The 21,973-nt window shown below is 35.2% G+C and overlaps 2 protein-coding genes across 2 annotated transcripts in view; one reads left to right on the top strand and one right to left on the bottom strand.

The window, feature by feature from the left end:
• The window catches only part of CENPP (centromere protein P), a 141,244-nt gene that overhangs the window by 103,444 nt on the left and 15,827 nt on the right, over positions 1-21,973 (bottom strand). The gene's annotated exons all lie outside the window — the stretch shown is intronic.
• Positions 10,054-19,166, top strand: OGN (osteoglycin). The gene is made up of 6 exons (XM_009881255.1): positions 10,054-10,304; positions 14,698-14,782; positions 16,676-16,834; positions 17,436-17,638; positions 18,298-18,393; positions 18,913-19,166. Exons 1-6 carry the CDS (start codon positions 10,137-10,139, stop codon positions 19,081-19,083), a joined length of 882 nt encoding a protein of 293 aa, XP_009879557.1. The 5' UTR covers positions 10,054-10,136; the 3' UTR covers positions 19,084-19,166.

Below are 21,973 nucleotides of genomic sequence, written 5' to 3'. Positions count from 1 at the left end.
CATAACTCACTTTTCATTCAATTAATATTATCGCATCTTATCTGTGGCAAATAGAATGCTATTATTTGAAAGATTTTAGGGTGGTCAGGGAACTAAAGACTTGCTAGCCTTATGTCTGTATTAGAGAAATAAGAAGTTATAATAAAGTACAGAATTAATGGATACCTAGATAAATAGCATTTGCTCTGCTAAGACTGGGCATGGCTTCTGTGAAAGCCATGATGTTTTCACCTTGCAAATCTCTTGGAGTTTTCTGAAGGACTCATGATGGATGTGGAAAAGGGAGCTCTTGGTCCAAACAGCTTACAAAAATTTCAGAGAGGTTTTTAAGGAAACCAAGATGCTATCGATTAAGAGGCGACAGCACAGACAAAAATCAAATAAAATATAAGAAACAGCACAAGAGTAAGTGAACAGTTCTTGCTGTGGAGGGAGATCATTGGTGGGAATTTTGCAAAGGGCCTGTGTTGGAATTTATTCACTTCAATATACTAGCAAAGATACACAAATCAGGCTCAGAAGTGAGATGACAACGAAGATTGCTAAGCACCAATGAAGAATGACTGCAAAAGGACCTCAGCGTGCTAAAATAGCCACTGAAATTCCACATTCGTAAATGAAAAGTGATATCCATGGAAAACACGATATTAACGTCACATAAGAACTAATGGAGCATGACCTCACCACCACCACTCAGGAGCAAGACTTGGAAATACTAACAGATGGTTCAATGAAAGCACTGGCTATCCAGTATCAGTAAAAAGGAAACTCAAATGTAGAGAGCAAGTAGGGAGAGGAGAAAACAAGAGACATCACAATGCCACTACAAATCCAGGCCTCACCCAGACATTAAACACACCATTGATTCCCGAGCCCTTTGGGCAGCTATATTCTCTATACGTGGCATAATTAGAAAAGGATCAGAGAAAGGTAATAAGGTCACAGGTAAGGAGTCAGTTCTACATAGAGAGGAGTAGGCAATTTATTTGCAACATGGAGTAGGCTAGAACTCGCCAGTTCAGAAAAATGATGACTAAGGGGACATACAGGATCAACTGCTCCAGTAGAAGAACAAGGAGCCATCAAATGACACTAGTATGTACCAAGTAAAAACTAGACAAACAAAAGTTTGTAAGCAATGAGTAGCAGCCCATTAAAACATGTGCCTGAGAACACAGTGGCTGCAGCAGCAATTTTATACGTGGTTTCAAGGAAAGACTGGATAAGTAATTGCATTTCTTGGAAGAGATCCATAATAGGTTGTTAAACAGACAAAGCACAGTAGGTACAAAAGTGCTGAGCTTTTGTACAAAATAGCTGGAGAATGGAAGAGACAGGATGAGACAAGATTCAGTTTGGGTTGTCCTGTTCTCAGTCTTCTCAGTCTTCCCAAAGCATCTGCTTAAGGCCGGTGCTGGAGACAGGATATTGCACACTAATCTTCATTTTGAATTCCACACCCAGTTCTGCGTTCTCACTATCCTGGGCTATGGTAACACGCTGGTGTTGCTCTTCACAACTAGTAAATGCTTATTGCCTTCATGTAGCTGAATTTTAAACCTTTTTTTAAGCACTACCAGCTGTGGTTATATGCCAAGGCATATTCTAGCTCATTAGATTTGGGAACGGCATGTCTACAATTCTCTGTTGCAGTGTCCTGTAGCAAACAGACACCCATATTGACTCAGGTACACAAAGCAGCCTAGCCATGTAAGCGTGGAGCTCTGTATAAACCAAATTATACCAACACATAACTACACAGATTTTGGTATCAAAACATATTTGCCTTATGTTCGCTCTGGTATTTATTTTCAGAATATTACATAGTCTTTTTAAGCAGGGAATAGATTCATAAGCTAAGAACTAAAAACGTATTAAAACGCTTCTTATTTTATCAGCAAGAGCAAAACCTAACAAGTATCAAACAGCTTAATTAGTTTATATACAGCATAGTAAATACAGGAACAAAGCCTGATGTAGTTTACAACACTGTGTCCGCATTAGCAATTAAGATGAAGCACTAGGGTGGATCAGTAGAGCAAAACACTTATGATGAGGCCATGAGACTCATTCTCTGTTTTTTGAGGAAGAGGAGCTTTACTTCAGACTAGCCCTAGCCACTAATTAAAATCCATTAGCAGCTGCAGCACATCAGGTGCACCCCTGAATACATACATCTTTTGGTTTGTTGCATCCCAAAAGAATAATCCACATACTTCAAAGAGCACTGTGATGTGAATCAAGGTGCAGTAAGTTGGGGTTATCGGGAGATTCACTTCAAAAAATGCACTCCTGATCCTAACTAAAACACTGACAAACATAACACAGCAACTGAGAAAAATAAAATTTCAGTTCTACTTTCAGCTTTGGACAAATTATTCTGAAAAAACATGTTTTCCAAGTCTTATCTAAAGATAAACAAGGATGGAACCTTCTTGAACTGTAACCTAATTATTATCAGCATCACCCAGAGTGTATAATAACTAGCAAGATTGGATTAGAGCACTGTAGAACATTTTGAACCTACCACAGAAGAGCCTCACAGATTTCTGGAAAACATTTGGTTATGACTAAACTTTAACCCACAATATTAGAGCTCTCAAAGCTACAACAAAAATGACAGATTCCGCCCCCCCCCCAAATCTTTACCATAAGAGGTTACTGTAAAAAAAAAAAAAAAAATCAAAATAAAGAGAAATAACAATAGTTTAATCCAACTGTCTACATTTCTTCTTTTAATCTGTCCATCTACATTTCTTCCTTTATCCTCAAAACAGTGGGAATATATTTTGCGTTTTTCATTTTTTATTCTTGTTGGTATTTAATACTTATAAGGCTTACTTTTTGAGATATTTACTCCAGTATTCTGATAATAAAAATTGCATAGATTAGGAAAGAAACTCCTTTACAGAAAACAGATGGTTTACATTTCAAGTTTTCTGACTTCTTTTAACATATTCACATTCCACTGTTACAATAAGAATCAATTTCCTTCTTTGTTTCCCAACTTGATCATTGCAAGCAATAAACATAGGCATTTCCTATCTGAAAAAAAAGAACATACTTTTTTTTTAACAACGTATACATCAAAAAGATTTCGCAATCATTTTCCAATCATACTACAAGAGCATGAACTTTTCAGCTATAAACTAAATTGTGTATACGTTGTTGGAAGTTACAGAACCCCACAAAGATACACACTTATATCATGGTTTAAACTATTTTGTCCAAAATTTATATTTCTAACCACCTAATTAATTTGAAAGAAAATAAATAATACTTAAATTCATAATTAATGGCATAAATTCATCATCTACAGGGTAGGGGAAGAGGGGAACAATGTTCCCCTATTTTAAAGCACAACACAAGGAAAAAATAGATAAATACGAAAATTAGCAATAAATACTGAGAGTGAAGTAGATGCTATGAATAATGTAAAGAACAGATAACAGGAACATAGAAGTAAAATGCATAAGGCCAATAAGTCTTGGACCCCTGACTCTAGCGTCCCTGTAGACATAGTGATGGCTCTCAACAAATGATGATATCATTATAAAGAAGTAATGTCAATTCAGGAAGGAATTCTAAGCAATTTTAATAAATTGAGGAAGGTTAGCTTTTGATTCAGGGCATAACTGATGATATATAGGGAAAGTTCAAGAGAACATATGTTCAACAGAAGGGTCAGGGTAAATAGCAGACAGTACTATTACTCCAGTTACCATTTGTATTTGTTAACTGTAGTTTTATTTGTTTACCATTGTGCATCTTTTTAAAAATGTGCTTTATTCATTTATAACACAGTAACTGATACAAGAAGTCTATTTCTTTTCTAGAAATGCAAGGAATAAGGGCAATGTCTTCAGCTTTAAAAAAATCCTGATTATAAATCAGAAACATATGGAAGGATGTTCATACAATCACTAGGTCATTTTGCAGCTGTTTCTACTTTGCAGCTGGTGGCCCTAACAGTGACCTAAACTTAATCTAATTCACCAAGCCTTGGAAATAGTTGCAACTTTTAATAAAAATACTGGAGGTGTTTACGCATAACTATTTCATATCTGGTACTTTTTTGGTCGTTCTGAATCTTTTGGAATGTTCTAAGTTTCCTCTGTGAGACACGATGACCATTTACTTTGCATATAATACTACCTCCAAACCCTCCTCCATCCCTCAAGGATGCCGAATTGGAATATACTTTGCTTAATATTACACAACTCTTCTGTAGTATCACGTTCAATCCAATTTCTGTGTATTGCTCAAGAACAAACTAGGAGACTGTGCCCTCCCTTTAGGTACTCCAGCCTTCTGTTCCCAGAACGAATGCAGCCCCAGCATAAGCACAGACATTAAACTGCCTTAAAACTATTTTTACACCCCTGTATCAAGATCTCAACAAAAAGCAGAGGGGGATGCAGGAATTACAGAGAAGTTTCGTACCACACATACATGCAGCAGTCAAAACGTGCAGCTGTACCGTCAAAGAGACAAAAAGTTTTAGAAGGTAAAATTAATCAGGCCACACAGTCAAGCAGAAAAGGCCTGTATTTTAGAAAAAGACAATGATGTAGAGAACAATTCAGAATAGTTAAGTCATTTATATTTCAGGTAAAAAAAAATAAAAAAGAAAATAAAAAGACAAACACGGAGTTCAGTTTTAGCATCACTTCATGCCTTTGTTCTCTAACAGTAAATCTATGTTTCACTGCTTGCAGATTATTTTGTACATGTTATCAGGCTCGTTCAATAACTACCTTTTACTCTATAAAACCTTTTGTGCTATAATTATTCCAATCCAGAGCAGCTGGTCAACATTGTAAAGTGTTTAATCACACTTCATATCAAAGATATGCTAAGGAATATTGAACATGTTACCTTCCATATGGAGCAAAAAATCACATACAAAAGAAAATTCAGCATTGTGTCTAGGCCTATAAATGCCCTAAAGTCTTCACTAAAAAGTCTTCAAAGGCTTTCCTAATTTGTCCCCATCTCTTTCTGTCACAGACACATTTCTGTCCAAGAGAAGAGACTAATTTTTGAGCATTGTGTATAATTGGTTCCTAATGTTCATCAGGTATGAAGAAGCTAAGCAATAATCCATACTTCTTTCTCCCAAGAGTGCTTAAAAACAATAAAGCCCAGAAATGACAGAACTTGCCAATATTGTCCTTTAGAGACTATGATACAAGATGAAAGCCAAGGTCTTTAAGCAGCTGCAAAAATACACTTTCTTTGCCTAAATATAGAACAAACATGAGTATTCAAAAATTAAAAAAAAATAATAATCTCAGCTTTGGTTTGTTCCATAAGGAATATCTTGATAGCAATCTTACTGCACCCTCCCTAGAGCTGCCTCATAGCCCTATTAAGCCATGCACCCCAGAAATAAGGCCCCTTCCCCCCTTCCCTTTTTTCTTCTTCTTCCTTCTTCTTCATAAGTGTTCTGCCTCCCATCACATAATCACGACTCTTTATTTGGCAGTGCAAGTCCCTGCTTCCACATAATTCTTACAGGCACCCTGGAGAAGTAACTTTTAACCACCAGTTTTACAGAGAGGAAAGGCTACCCCCCTCTGGTAATCCGGCTCCTTTCAGGTCAAGCAGTTTTTCAGCACCTTGCAGGGGTTTACCAGGAATGAGACGTAAGTGCCTCACACTGAGAATTTTATCAGCAACCACCCCTCAGTTCCACTGCAAAACACATTATAGCATTTCAAAGCAACGTTAAAGTACAGAAAAGCTCTTTCCTATAATTTTTGTACTAAGCTACTAAGCATTAAGTAAAAAGTGCTAAACACAAACATGGTAAAAAGGTAATTAACATGCTAGCACCTATGAGAACTGATTAAGAACTGCTCATGACAGCTTTTGCAGTAAGCACCTGCATGATTAGTTTTTAAGGAAAACTTTGGTTTCTTTTTTGATCTGCCTTTCGAAGTGTTAGTAGAAAAGTGAGAACAGAAATGAACTAGTTATACTACAGCTCTGAGCAGGGCAGAATATGAGGCCACTTCAAGTACAAGACAAATAGACTGAGCTGAACATCAGCCAGTTCAAGTAAGTCACAAAACCTGCTCATCTGCCTGCAAAACAAAATCTTTCCTCAGTTCCTCTAGGATGTTTTCAGCTTGACTTTTTGCTTTACCTGCTTTTGACATAAACACTACTAAATACTAGATTCCTTCCCAAATGCTGAAGAAGATTTAATCAGCAACACATATAGTTTTTGGATAGTTACCTTAATTTTTGTCTTGCTCTCCCATAATTTGCCTACCTCTGCCATCCATACCTATCCAACGTCTCTCTTTTATTCTTCATTGTCTAACCTGATAGAAGGCAGCGTTGGGAACAAATCTACATCTACTCTATATGCAACCCATTTCCCCTAAAGTTAAGTTTTTCTGAAAGCAGAATGCAGACAGCAAGTGTACCTGTTAGACTGACTTGGATTTTCTCTATTAGAAGTAAAAAAGTCTTATACTTCATTTACATCTTGAGTGAAATTTCATACCCTTACACAATGGTAGGGAAATGACTACCATTCAAATTTAAGCCAGGATTCAATTTCAACATAATTAGTAAATAGCCATTTAAAATGCCTAACATTTCAGGTGAAATTATCTTGTGGGGAAAGTCAGTCAATAAAAATGAGGTATCATGGGTTAAAAAAAAGGCACACCTGACAAATCAGAAAGCATACCATAACCACATCATCAAGGCCCTCTTCCAAAACTGGAGCTCTATTAGTTAACAACAGAGCTTGTTTAAGTTTTCAGAAAAGAAACCACTCTCTAAGTACATAGATCCTTGTAACTGGAGTCCAAGAAACGGGTACCTATATATCAAACTTCTAAGCACTGACAATGCCTAGAAAGCACTCTCTGCTTGCCAGGGTGAATACCTCCGGTCACCTTCCCTATTGCCAATGCATATGAACCACACTTTTCATTTCAGATGACTTGCCGACAGAAACACCACTATCCTTCCTTGTTTCCAGCTACTGGTGCCATCCCCGTCCTTGAGCTGACACAGGCACCTGTTACACATTCGGATAAAAAGTTTTTATTTGAAATTATTTGTTACTACTTTTTTCCTCCTGGCACAAGGGATGACAAGCAGACGAAATATGGGACAAGACTACTACTTTATTTGACACTGACAGTTTAAAGTGACAGTAAAACTATACTATAAGGTAAACGTTGATGACATCATGCCAAAGTAATTACTTAACATATCATTTCAAGTGTATTCATAAGTAAGTGTTCATGAGTTTCTTGTAAGTGCTTGGATAACAACAGTGAGTACACACATTACACAATGCTTTTGTGGTAAGCTGAAATCTTGTGACCCTGATGAACACAGGCTTTTGACATCTGCAGAAGCTGTTACTAAAGTCTTCTAACGTTACAAAGCCTCTTCTCCTCTTGCGGATCAAAGAAAGTTAGAGCTTTCTTGTATGAAGACCTCCTAAATTTTCAAGGTCTCATTTATCTACTAATTTTCCCTCATTTTTAAAAATTGTCATGTATAAGGAAAAAACTCAGCCATTTCCAAGATATTCCATGTATATAGCTATGAAAGCTAGGATTTCAGTACTTTCAAAATAAATTCTCATAAGGATATAACAAATATATTTAATATTTTATAACATGTTTTCAGCTTTGATACTTAATACTCTTCCCTTAGAACATTTATCCTTTGATTACATTCAAGCACTGGAAAAACTTGGATGCCCCATAGCCAGATGAAATCTTAACGTGGATGTCTGGCAGGGGGGTAAGCAGCTGGAAAGAGGTGAGTACAAAGCAGAGCTGCTGTCATTACTTCTGAAACATGCATGAAACCGTGAGGGATGGTAAGATGGTATTGGCACTGCAACTTTTTTGTCCCTTCCTCAGCAAATCCACCCTTTCTATAACACATGATACTTCCAACTGAACGTTGGTATGTACTGCAGCAGAAAACACCTTAACAATTCAGCCACCTCAAAACTTTTGTTGTTCATATTGTCAGCAGAACAGCAACCAATGTAATTCAGAACCCAATTTCCATTATTATGAAGCCTCTTCCCTTTACATTTCTGTTATATACTTACAGCAAAATCATTATCCTAGAGCTAGTCCCAAGTCCAAACTATGACATTGTTTAATTTGCATATGAGCTAAACAAAAAACATTTTTATAGAAGCCTAATGAGTTCAGAAAGTGGTAACTGATTATAAACTGGAAAAAAGTTTAGAGAGCAAATGGCCGTAGCCACTCTACGATTTGCAGATTTACTACAGACATCTGATTTCTAAACAAGGCAGCACTTACAGGAAAACTTCACCAAATAGGTCGACTGTTTATTCCCAGCATGACTCTAGCTGACAGTGCTATCTAAAAAAAAAAAAAAAAAGGAATGAAAATGAAAGAGAAATGTAAATCTGAATATATTCCCAATAGATTTTATGGCTACATACTTTTTAAAGACTCAAAAAAGCTACTTTGTAAACTTTAAAGTTGGTCATCTGGCTCCCATTTGTACTAACTGCCAAAAATACATAAGGAAAAGGATGGGGGAGGAAGAAATGCATTAGAAATCCAGAAAACTGCTGCTTGCAGTTCACATGAAAATTCTACACCTGGACAGTGTTTACTAAGTTATCTATAGAACTGACACAGAACTTCACTCAAAACAAGTATATGTTGTGAAACCAATTTTTCAATAAATTGCCTAACAAGTCATTCAATGAAGTATTTCGGCATGAATTACTTGTCTGAAAGTCTCAACACACATACACAATTCTAAAAAGTATTTTTTGTTTCCAGAACTCTTCAGACTGAGAAGTTTCCATTTCATACTTAGGTGAAACTTCTCTAAACATATACAACTTGTAATGAAACATTTTATTACTCATAAAATGTGACTAATATGGTATACGTATGTTTTGGCTCTACCTCTGTCTCAGTCAGAAGGCAGCTGCTTTGTCTCTTAGCTAAACCATTAAACAAAATGGATAACACATGCCTTGTTATAGACCTCTAGTTTGCACAATTAATATTTGATTTACAGAAAAAGCTTTAGCAATTATAAAGAATAAAGCACCAGAAAGCAGAAGGCTACCATTTTAACAACTAATATCAAAAGTGGGATGAGCCAGACAGACTTAACATTTACAAACGTTATTCAAAGTACAACCCCCCTGCTCCAGGATATTACCTCTTACCCTAGGGAAAGAATGCTGGCAAAGCATATTTTACCCCATGGAAAGCACTTTTAATACTGTCAAACTTTGAAAGAGAATTCATTTCAACAGTTTGGGTGCAATTCATAACCTTACTCTTTTATTAATCCACTTTAGGTTAACATATAGATGAGGATATCTGTTTTTATGACAATCACAGAAGAACTTGGAATCTGCTGAAACGGTAGGTGGACTTTTTTCCTAAAAGTATATTAACCTAAAGCTTAACTAAAACACTTAAGTACAGTAAAAAGGAAAAAATGCTGTGTAAAGATTTATTTTAAAAATTATTGCATGTGTATTTAAAATGTTTTAAAGATTATGTTTGCAGCCTCTTCCCCCTACCCAGAAAAGTGTACAACCTGTAAAAATTCAGGAGGTTTTAAGTTATCTTCTCTTGTTTAGTTTTAAATGTAAAGACAAAGAGAGATTATTGTTATAGAGCATTTAGGTTTGAAAATCATTAGATTGAAAACCAAGAAAAATGCATTTGAACCCCTCTCAATTTTTAGTTAGTTCAGCTATATACATGCCAAAAGTTTCATAAAATGCTTTACAAAATCCTCTTGCTATTAACAAAAATAACACACTGGGAAACAAGCAAATTCAATTGAGATAATATTTTCCTTATTAGTTGGAAAATGTTGTTTATTATTTCCCAGTTTCTTCTCATGTTAAGACCAGTTTTTATAATGCTAAAGTCTAATTAAAGGATATCAAGAGTTAAAAGTTGTTCCATGTTCCTTATGCGTTAGAAAACCCTGCCAACTAGTCCTCTAGGCTTTAAATATTGTTTTGACAGATTGCATTTTCATTTCCAGTCAAAGAAAGTATTCTCCATAGTCAACACATGAGCAGATCTGTACCAGCTCAGTGAAAGCCAGATACATTGTTCCGTGCAAGAATGAAGACTTTGCAGACTACTTTTTTTTTGTTTGTGTTTGTACCTTTGGTAAATTCAGCACCACCTATACAGCAAGAATCACTCCAGTTTTATGAGTATGATACAGATGTTACCATGGGAAGCCTGATCCAACAAGATTATGAAATGCAATCCAAGGATATAAGAAAGGTATTTGATTTATATTATCAGTTTAATATTTGTAACTGCTAAGCATTATATGAATAAGGTGTTACATGCATGTATGCAAGCCTTATGGAAAAGTCTTATAATAATAGCAAAACATACAATGGTTTCAGACATGGGGAAAGCCACAAATTAAAACCACAAAAATAGTACCCCTGCTACAGTTTGAGAAACCTATAAAAGACAGGCTTTCATAAATAAGACTAAAGCATCATTTTTAATTCTGCTGTAGTTATGTGCTTGCTGTTATAAGAGTTTCAAAAATGGGATATACTAGCATGCTAGCTCAACAGTTTGAGTAACATCGTATTAACACAGTGAGTTTGTTTAAAGAAAAGGAGGGTGATTCTATCTAAGATTTATCTCTCTCTCTCTCTCTCTCTCTAAGTAATACTTGAAACAGTACTTTTTATTGGACATAACCTGCCAGCATAAACCACAGTTTCTCTTTTGACTTACCAAACTATCAAGTCTTTTGCCTTGGTTTTTTAGGGGTGGGTTGTTTGGGTTTTTTGCAACTCAACAGTTTAGCAGTCCTGAGCTACTACGGAACATCCAATCCTGCAGTAGTCACCTACATTATTAACACTTTGAGAGTCTTAAAGGCAGCAATAGTGACTATACGTCATGGCACTCACCAGCACCCCCAAACGGTCAATTCTGAACTTTTTGGCTGTGTGCTCCACATACATGCTGGTTAAATTAAACACTTAAGCAGAAGACAAAAAAAGAGGAGAGTTAAATGAAGTGCAACAGCCACAGTTGACAGGGACAGTTAAAACCCTCATACCTCCGTTCAGACTGCCTCTGACAGGACCTAAATGATACACATCAAGAGAAGGAGATACACCACCGATCAGGCAGAAAAACTAACAATGATTGCCCCAAGACTAGTTGCCAAGGAAAATACCACATATTCAAACAAAGCAGTAACACCAAGTATTAATAAATGCAAGGCAGTTTTCATTAAGTGTACTTGTTACAATAACTTAGTCTGATAAACAAGAAAAGACTACAACAAAAGGTAAGTAGTACAAGTAAAAAATTGCAGCACATAAGTAGCAAAATCACATCTCTCTTTCATATTTTCCCAATTCTACTTAAATTATAGCTTTCCACTGTTAGACTACAAATAGCAGCTACATATTTATATTAAAATATGTCTCACGTATTTTTAAATCTGACATCTGCTACAGTGATGAAATAACACGTTCCATAAACCTATGAAAAAGAGACCATTTAAATTATTCTTAACTAATAGGTGGCTATTCAGTCACAACTAAGTTTTTTAAAAAAAACACTAAAAATGTTAACTTTTAACTAGTTAGGCACAGAATCAGATGACACTCATTACTTAAATCATTCTGATAAGAATCTGCTACTGTTTCAGTAAAAAGAACAATAAGGAATATACCTACAAGGAAATGGTGCCAACAGATGTGCCACAGACTAATCAAAGTCCTTCCTGGCAGTACTATAAACTAGAGAGAGGTCTTCCGAAGGCCAACAGTTCTGCTTAGGATAATTCTAGGAATGCAGTCAGTCATTATTTCCATCAGGTCAGTTCTCCAATGACATGTTTTCATTGCAAAATAATAAATTAGTTCCTTATGTGCAGCAAATACATCTATACAAGATCCAGCGTTCCCAATTTAAATCATGGGATGTGCAAACAAATCTTCTATTCATTTATTGCACGAATTCTAGCTTCCAGAATATTTCAAGTGTTAACTGTAACTGAAATGCACACCAACAATTTCCTCAAACATGCCCAGTTAGAAATCCATCTTGCATGACAAATTTAACTCCTTACTGTGTGCTTGAACACACAGAAAAAAGATTTTTAGTGAAAAAGATTTAGTGAAATCTATTTGTGTTAACGATGAACAAAATGAAGAGAACTTTAGTCTGCTACTAAGGAAAAGGTCAGCCAAGCAAAATCTATTACAATTATTATTTGAAACCACAGCAACCCCAGTTGGAAATCTTAATTTTCACACAGAACAGAACCATACAATTAAAGACCATCTCATACCTGGAATAATTCATACCATTGAATGTAAACTATCAGCTTTATAGACCTTTGTGTGTTATAAAGATGAATCAATTACTTTGCAGAAGTTTTAAGATGGTTAAAGTATTTGGACATAAAATGTTAATGTGGTTTTATATGGGTAATTCATGTCTGTGGAGTAAAGTGCAGAAGACAGGTGGAATTTAAGTATGTAAGTAGGCCAATATTCCTTCAGTGCATTCCCCACACATGCAAGTAATGAACTTTCTGTGGTTATAATCCAAACAATCTTCTGCACTGGTATTCTACGGCTAGGAATTTTTATCGTTGACCAGAAAATGCTTCCATTATATTAGTTATTTGTACTACTATCTTTTTTTTTTTTTGGGGGGGGGGGGGGGAGAGGGCGAGAGTAGCTGGAATCTGTTGTTTAATTTTGTGTATTTAACAGCATTCTGCAAATAATCTGTTTTATTTTTTTGTTAACATTTCCCACTTGCAGAAATCAGTTGTACACTGTATTCTGCAAGGAACTCACATGCATACTCTTTCATGGATCCCACCTCAAATAAGATACTGTACTAGAAATCTACACCTGGTACAAATATGCTATGTCAGCAAACACATTTTTTCATACAAGCATATTAAAAGTGCCCCTTGTCAGCCAGACATGCTACAATAGAAGTGCAGTTCTATTGCAAGTCCATCAACACAGCAGACTCTACTGGAATGGATACCTCAACAAGGGCTATGTCTTCACATGCCTAATCAACGTATTTATGCAATCTAAACATTTTGCAGAAACCTTCTGTAAGATTTGCTGCTTGTCTGAGTCCAACTGCTCAACTCACACCCCCCCAGCTTCTCTGTACCAAATGCTGCAAAAGCTCATACCCGACACTGGTTTCACACTACAACTGCTGACCTATTGCCAGCATTCTAACTTGGGCATAAAAGTCTTACTGGAATAAAGCAACCTAACCCAAACATTACACAAAAACAAGAGGCAAAAAAGAGCCATAGACTGGATAGACAGATGCAAGGAAGAGCCAAGGGACGGATGATTCACAGGCTAAAAAAAGGGTCAAAATGACAGAGGTTGGCCAAGATATTTGTTTCTCAGACAGAAAACAAAAATTCCCACAGTAAAATACATGCAAGCGACCAAATACTAAATAAAACAAAGTTAATTTCAAAAGTAACTTGACAGATAGTGTTATTTTCACATTGCTCTAGTAGATGAACTATCTGTGTGCTACACGCCTGAAGGATATGGCGGGGGGGGAGTGGGTGGGGGGGGTGCCGGTGTTAAAAAAAATGGGGAAAAAAAAATAATTGGTTCACTTGTGAGCACTCACAGTGTGTAAGAAGCTCTCTTCAACAGGTGACTGTACTCCTGGCAGGACCTGATTCTTAAGCACGTTAAAGAAAAACATCTTCCGCACCCAATAATGTACTTTTCCCCACGTGTTTTCAATAGCAACACAGACCAAATAGTGTATTGTCTTACTCTGTCCTACAACTATTCTCCACCAAAAAAGACAAGGAATGATGCTAACCAAGCACAATTGCCGCACTCAACCTAAAAATGCCCTTAACTTTAATACATGCAAATCATAGTATAACCCACTGTATGTATACTATAATTCTAGAAATAGTATGTAACTCTCTAAAATTCCTATGGTATTCAGTGAGAACCTGACTGCCATTTCCTGCACCACAAAAGGCCCCTTCTGTTAGCAGCCCAGGTCTTAAAACAGACTTAAGTGCAGCTAATGGAAATTAACTGCTAAATTTCAGCCAATACCTGAAAGGAACATGTTTATAAACTAAGTTGACCTACAACTGAAAAGATGCAATGACTATCTCAAGAGGGAATTCTGAATAATATAAAATACAAAGAAATTTTATTTTACTAAGATTATTTGGATAAAAACCCCAACAACTTATATTCACAAGAATCCTATCAAATATTGCATGACATGCAAAATCTAACTTCAGAACTATTTTTTTTTTAGATACCCATCGCTTACATATTCCTTCCACAATAAGTAGTCTATGTTTTCTCTCTATTTTTATTTTGTGTCTACTGTTTCTCCTAAGGAACTTTACTTTTCCAAATAACACTAGCAGCAACACCTTCCCTTTTTGCCTTTCAAAGTGAATAGCTCATGTAAAGACGGATTATATATACTCTTACACAGTGGATGACTAAAGTGACTTTAAAAATTAGAAATTAAATGTCACATGGAAGTATGTAATAGGAAGCTCAATTTTAAACAACGTGCTATTTCAGAACCTTGTAATACTCTGGCTTTTTGTTCACTGCTTATTTTTTAAAATAATATTTGCTTTCACACAAAGGATGGAACAAATGTTTCTCTTGACACTTCCCTAAGACTGCAAGGGGATGACAGCGAACGCAATGTACCACCAACAAAGGATACAAGTAAGTTAATTGATATTAATATTGTAACATTTAAGGTCTCCAAAAGAACATATTTTAATATGAAAATTTAATATACAGAGGATAACAACGGATATGGAATTAATCTTTTCATTTATGAATATCTTTCATATCTCCTGTGGAAAGTCTTCTAACTTCTGATGGAGCAGGCTGAAAAAATTTAAAGAAACTCAGGTAAATGCCAAATATGCAAACCACAGCTTATAAGAATCTCTACAGACTTATTCAGTCATATTTCCTGTACAGATGTACCCAAGTCAATAAGTTAGGCAAGACAACCAGGAAAAACAAAATACGCACCTCAGTAAGTTCCACAGTTTAACCAAGTAATGATGAAACACGATAAAAAGATTTCTTTGAAGAACTGGCTCTTCTCACAGTTTACATCTGATGACCAGAGTGTTCAACAGTTAAAATACATCATGAACATTCTTGGCTAGCCTAAGTTTCCTACAGGCTCTGAGGTATACTGTCCGGAGACCTCCTAACAAGCCACAGTGATTTCTAAACTCAAAACAATGTTTTTGTTCTGCCAAGCAGAGCATTGAAAAAAAAGACACACGTATTTCGTGTGTATCTGTGATCTAAACTTCCAAAAATAACTGATGATTCAGCAAGACCACCAGAGTGTCAATCTCCACCAAAGTTTTAATCAAGGTTAGTTATTGCCAAATAGCTTCTGTCAACAAGCCCTCATCAAAAGCGGAGCAAATCTGTAAGAACACCAGAGCTTCTAGTCCCAGACAAGCACAAAACCTGTTGCCTTTTAAATAGTGACAACTTTTTTCACAATCCTATTTCATCCCCTACACACTAGCATGAAACAAACAAGACACTAAATCAAAAAAGGCAAACAGGGCAGAACTCTAAAGGATACCAAATAGTAATATACAGAAAGCTAAAGCTCAGAATCTCAATTCCATTATATACAGTACCTCGGCAAGAAAAAAATAATAATTCTATTATACATACTGCGTTGGCTTCCCAGTATTTACTGGCTACTTCTATAACTCGTCACTGGTTGCAGAAGATCCTATTGTACCACGTAGAGATAACAAACTACCTAGCCGTGTGATACTACTCTCTACTACACACAGACCAATTTGGAAGCTAACCAAAAATCTCACAATATAGAAAACACAGTAGATCAGATAGCAGTAGTGACAAAACTGGATTGAAAGCCATATTTGTTAAATTTATTTTAATATTGCTGTCATATAGGATTAATGCAAAGCAAAAATGACTAATACTCTACTAATATCTATGAGTGACAGGACAAGCCATAATGGGCTTAAAGTGCATTAAAAAAAAAAAAAAAGATAGAGTTTCTCTCACTACTTAAAATAACAGCTTTAAAAAACCTTCAGTAAAAAACTGATTGCCTAAAGTACTTATATAATCACCATTGTTTTTATAAAAAGGATTAGACAAAATAGGAACTAGGAGTAACACAGAGTATCCATGACCCTGCCAAGAATGCTCCAGTGCAATGTGTGCACTGCCAGATGTTTCTCCTGCATGGATTTTTCTTTTAAAAGGAATGGTTCTAAAGATGACATTCAACATGGCCCAGAGTTGCAGTTGTCATATGCACAATACTCTGAGCCAACTAAGGAATGAAACTGAATTAAGATCGACTAATAGCATTTCAAGACATGCTCAGATAAGAACAGAGAATATACACATGGAAATTATGCTCAAGAAAGAATAAAAACAAAGTTCAGAATATTACGTATTTTCAGAACTTAATGTCAACACAATTTAAAGAAAACTAATTATGAGAAATCTTAAAAGATACTAGAGAAAAATCTACTTTGCATATTCATGCTTAAGCTAATTGAATAACTTTTAACTGTCTACTCAATATGCTTTCAGATTTACCTACTTGCCTGCTCTGTGTGTGTTTAAGCGGATCAGTGTACTGTGAGGAAATAGACATTGAAGCTGTACCCCCACTGCCAAAGGAAACAGCGTATCTTTATGCACGATTTAACAAAATAAAAAGGATAGCAGTCTCAGATTTTGCTGACATTAGTAAGTAATCTTCAATTTTTAATTTCCGTTTACCTGATAGTATATTTGAAGTTGTTGTCCCTTAAAAGTATGCCAAGATTACCACTGTGAAGGCAATATGGAAACCCATTGTGGCCCATGTATCACAATCAGAGAAACAGCAGTTTGCTAAAAATAAAATTTAACTCAGCATCCCATCCAGTCTTAAATGACCAGGTAGTACTTTTCCTCCAAATGCTCCAGGGGCATCTCTCCCAGCTATCTCACTCTACATTACAAATTCTATGTATATCTGAAATCATGTTGTCTCTAAGAAAAAAAAAAAAAAAAAAGGAAGGATCCAGGGTATTTTCCTTCTTGGGGGGTTTTTTTTTTTTGTTTGGGGTTTTTTTTTTTTGGGTTTTTTTTTTTTTTTTTTGGTTTTTGTTTTTTTTTTTAATTTAAGACCATAAGGAAATCCAAATGTAGACTTTATTCATAATTTAATAGTATTTGCATTTGTAGATCACAACTAGGATGCTGCAGCCAACAGGTGCAACATTTAACATACACAACCATACACATTTCACATGCCATGTGATTATAAATTCAATACTTAGATTTTCATTTCTTTTGTGTAAAGCCACCTTGAGAAGAATTGATTTTAGCGGAAACAGGATAGAAGAAATAGAAGATGGAGCCTTTTCAAAGCTTCTGTTATTGGAAGAACTTTCTCTTGCTGAAAATCGACTTCTAAAACTTCCTGTTCTACCTCCCAAACTAACAACATTTAATGCAAATCAAAATAGAATCAAGAGCAGAGGAATCAAAGCAAATGCTTTCAAGGTAAGCAAAAGACAGTAATTTACATAACTAAAGTAAATAAAGTAAATAAAGTAAATAAAATTAGTATACCAGAATATCCAGTATAACACCAAACGGTAGTAATTTACATAACTAAAGTAAATAAAATTAGTAACCAGAATATCCAGTATACCACCAAACGCGGTTTTTTTGTATTTTTGTAATCTAAGAAACAAACTAGGATGAAGAAGCTTTCCAGGTTTGTTTTTAAGGCACTTTGGAATAGTAGTCCTTTGCACACTCACACTTCTCACGTCATGTATATAAAAAAAACTTTTCTATGAAATATCTTACCTACTTCCTTTCTCTCTTACACACAAAGAAAAACTCAATTCAAAATTGATGTCTCAATTACAGTTCTGAGGACTACATAAATACTAGTAAACAAGGATATAGCTTCATAGTCATCTCAAGTTTTATAATCAATAAGCTGACACTGAAATTTGTGAAACGTAGAAGGCCTGTTCTACGAGTTTCTTGATACAATAGAATTAAACATTCACAGCAGAAGGTTTCATGATAAATCACTTTACACACTTTCTAAGTGATCAAAAAAAATACTGATGTCTTGTAACAGGCAGAAGTTGCTTAACCTCAAGTAAGTAATATCAGCATTAATAATCTCTCTCTCTTTTTATTAGAAGTTGACAAATTTGGCCTACCTCTACTTAGGACATAACGCACTGGAATCTGTTCCCCTTAACTTACCGGAAAGTCTGCGTATTCTTCACCTTCAGGTATTTTTGATTAATTTCCTTAACATTCTATTACGAAGAGTAGTTACATACTTCAAGCCAAACCCACTGTCTTTTAAAACAGTTCACACTGCAGTTGTGCCACAGTTGCCTAATGCTCCTCCAAATAAAACAATTTACCTCTAATCTGTATGGCCGCAACCACTCTGTTTAGAAAGTGCTTCTTAGCTAATTACCATGGAAGAATTTCTTGTGAGTTTCTGTATATCAAGGATAGGAAATGGTAAAAATAAGCCATAATCTTTTATCAACAATGCATTTCAAACATCGATAACAACCTCAAATTGCTTATCAGTTCACCGATTGGTTTCAAGAGACTTGATTCCTACATATCTACATTATATACAAATCAATCCCAATGCCAATAAAATGGGAGGGTAAGAGAAATAAAATTAAAGTTTGAAAATTCTTCAACATATATGGGTGTGTTTGTATGTGTGTGGTGTGTTTTTATGTATGTGTGTGTTTATTTTATTTACAAAAAAATGTTTTGTTTTGCAGTACAACAATATTACTACAATCACCGATGACACATTCTGCAAATCTAATAACACACGTTACATCCGCACACAAATGGATGAGATAAGGATGGAAGGCAATCCAATCCTCTTGGCAAAGCACGTTAATGCTTTTTCCTGCTTGAGAACACTGCCTGTAGGAACATACTACTAGCCACTGCTTACGTAATTATACATGCCAAAACTTTAACGTGGTAACAAAAGATCATTCTTTTTCCTCTGCTTACATGTTTATATCCTCTCCTTTACTAACATCGTTTTCCCTTTCCAGAACCTTTTACTATGTTGAAATGTGGTTCTCCTCTGAAATAACCATTTCAAAACAGGCACTTCATTTAGTCGTTGCAATGTCACCCTTGCTTTCAGAATCTTTTCTGTTAATGAAAGTGTAAAATACACATATGCATACACATATCTTCTCAACTTTTACTTCACCACCACATATTCTTTATGTGTAGGCAAAATCATAGAAGTAATTGCTGTTTGCATTCTTCACCCATACCCAGAACAATCACTACAATTTACCTTCGGATAAATGAAAAATATTCTTTGAGCAAGGTACAGTGGAAAACCACATCTGAATTCCAATCCCAATTTTTTAATCTGAAATGAAACATTTTCAGTTGACTTCAAAGTGTATTGGATGAAGTTGCATACAAAAGAAAGTTCTCTTTAGAAATAGAACTTCTCAAAGCTTAACTTCATTAAAGCTTCCTTTAAAATTTGGTGTATGGAAAATGAGAATAATTCCTATTTAGGCTTAGTGTACCAAGTAACATAGCAAATGGTACTTCTCAAATCTCCTACCATTTTGCTTTCAAAAAATCCAAAAGTATGTGTATATATGTTATACATGTATTTTATTTTCACACAAGGTATTTTTAATTGAAATATATACATTTTGCTCAGCTGTACTCACAAGTCATTTTTGCAGCACTAGCTTCCCATTTTAATACAACAAAGTACAGCATAGCATGACTCCAAGTATCTTTGTTATTAACAGATGATACAGACCAAGCCTTGTTCCACTGCTTTTTCTTTACAAGGGAATGTGACAATATAATTAACAGCAAAGCTAAATTAATGTTTTTACCTGTAAATAAGTAAGATTTCAGCTAGATGTCAGTGCAAAGAAACAGAATTACCCTTGTACAACAATACTTTTGCTCATTAGGGGAAAAAAACAAATCAGATCTTTAAATTAAAAAGAAAGGTTGATCCTATCATTAGTTTTAAAAGCATTTACTTCAAGCATCATTTCACTCTACTTTAAACCACAGTGTATTAAAAACACAAATCAATGTGTGCAGTCCTCAACAGTCAGTTCATCTAAAACTAGACATAATTGAAACAGAATACAATGTTTTTAATTACACAACTATACATTTCTGACATTCATTTTCAGTTTCTCCCCTCAAATACCTACTGCAGGTGTAAAATCTTCCTATAAATGAATGCCAAAAGTGTGGTACTTTGTACTAATTTTGAAGCTAGTATAGCTTTCTAATTTGTAGAAATAGTTAAGCATCAAATGCATGATTATATATCACTAAAATACTGATTTTACAAGATATTTTGTATTAGTTTTGTTTATCTTATTTAGCTAAGCCTTGATTTGTTAGTGCTTGTGCTGTGGGGAATTAAGTGCACACTTGATTCTGAATGTACTGATGCTCTGCCACTAAGAGTGTTGAGACCTAAGAGAATTTCAGTCATTTCTTAAGTAACTATGTCAAGAATCTACTGCGGGCTCATATTCCTGGAAAGAGGATGCAGTTATGAAATGCGGGACACAAACATTTTTGCCTTGAACCCATTACCAAAGAAAAACACAGCATTCCCCCATATTTTCCATTTTAAGTTATTTGGTATAACAAGAAACAAATTCCATTGTCTTAATACAACTGAGAACAAAATCAAGTCCAACAGTGAGAATAATACTTAGTTTTCATTTTCCTGTGTAAGTCATAAAATTTTGATGTTTCCAGATTTTTAGCAAAAGGTATAAAAAAAAACCCCAAAGCATGTAAAAATACATTCCAACGTCAAGCAAAATTTATACAAGGAAAAAATAAAAGCCACCAGTTCCCTCATCCCTCTTTTGATAAATGCCTAAGATGGAGAAAACACAGCTAGAAGTTTAAGTATAATAATGTTACATAAGCAGTGGCCACTGATCTTATTCTCATCACAAATCATTATTACCAAATAAAGCTCTTTCCAGTATTAATAGGATCAGTAAATGTCACCAAAACTCTTCCTATGAAAAAAATTATATGTGTATACACAAATATATGCACATTTATGTAATATATAAACACATGTAAACATTCTAAGACCCAACCACTACCACATTATTAATTTTACATTAAAATGTTGTACATATTTTTTAAAAAGTAGTAAATATCAACAGTTATACTAATTAACGGTCTTAGTATTTTGTGAGCAAACCAAAGTAGACAACTGGTACCTTCTGAATGCCTCATGCAGGCAATAAATTATCTGATATGTTTTAATTTACTTTCCCCATTCACAGCAAGTTAACTCATCGAAACATTAAGTGAGAAGGGCTTCAGTGTGCAGGATTTTTTGCCTTCTATTTGTGTGACCAATACTAATATCAAACTGAATGTACACCATTCTATTTTTTTTTCCTATCAATCATTCCTGTTCTGTATTTCCAATAAAACTTGAAAATTTTTTTCCTTGTTTATCAGTATCAGCTTCAACAATCTGCTCTTCCAGCAATGCCAACATGCTTCAGTTGTTCAGCCTCATAGCAGACTGAGGGTGCCTCTACATCAGAAAATTATTTGCACATGTAAATCCATTTTGCAGACATAATATTTATTGTGGCAATACAGTAAGACCTGCCATACAAGTAATGCCATACAAAAGACTTGTGGGACACCTCCCTCACCCCTTCAAAATCTACTTAAAGCACTACCTTGTAGATTTTATCAGTAGAATAGAGGAGCAGCAGCAGAGGGTAGTAACAGTATGCTGAAGTCTTGATTGTGTGTATGTGCGGAGCATGCAAGTTG

This window comes from Charadrius vociferus, unplaced genomic scaffold (genome assembly GCF_000708025.1).
Source record: "Charadrius vociferus isolate BGI_N301 unplaced genomic scaffold, ASM70802v2 scaffold550, whole genome shotgun sequence".
In the NCBI taxonomy this organism is placed as follows: domain Eukaryota; kingdom Metazoa; phylum Chordata; class Aves; order Charadriiformes; family Charadriidae; genus Charadrius; species Charadrius vociferus.
This window is presented reverse-complemented; position numbering and strand designations above follow the sequence as displayed.

Coding starts and splice junctions, on each gene's coding strand:
- OGN (XM_009881255.1), top strand. CDS start 10,137: ATGAAGACTTTGCAGACTACTTTTTTTTTGTTTGTGTTTGTACCTTTG. Junction 14,783..16,675: donor ACCACCAACAAAGGATACAA/GTAAGTTAATTG, acceptor ATATGCTTTCAG/ATTTACCTACTTGCCTGCTC. Junction 18,394..18,912: donor TGCGTATTCTTCACCTTCAG/GTATTTTTGATT, acceptor TTTGTTTTGCAG/TACAACAATATTACTACAAT.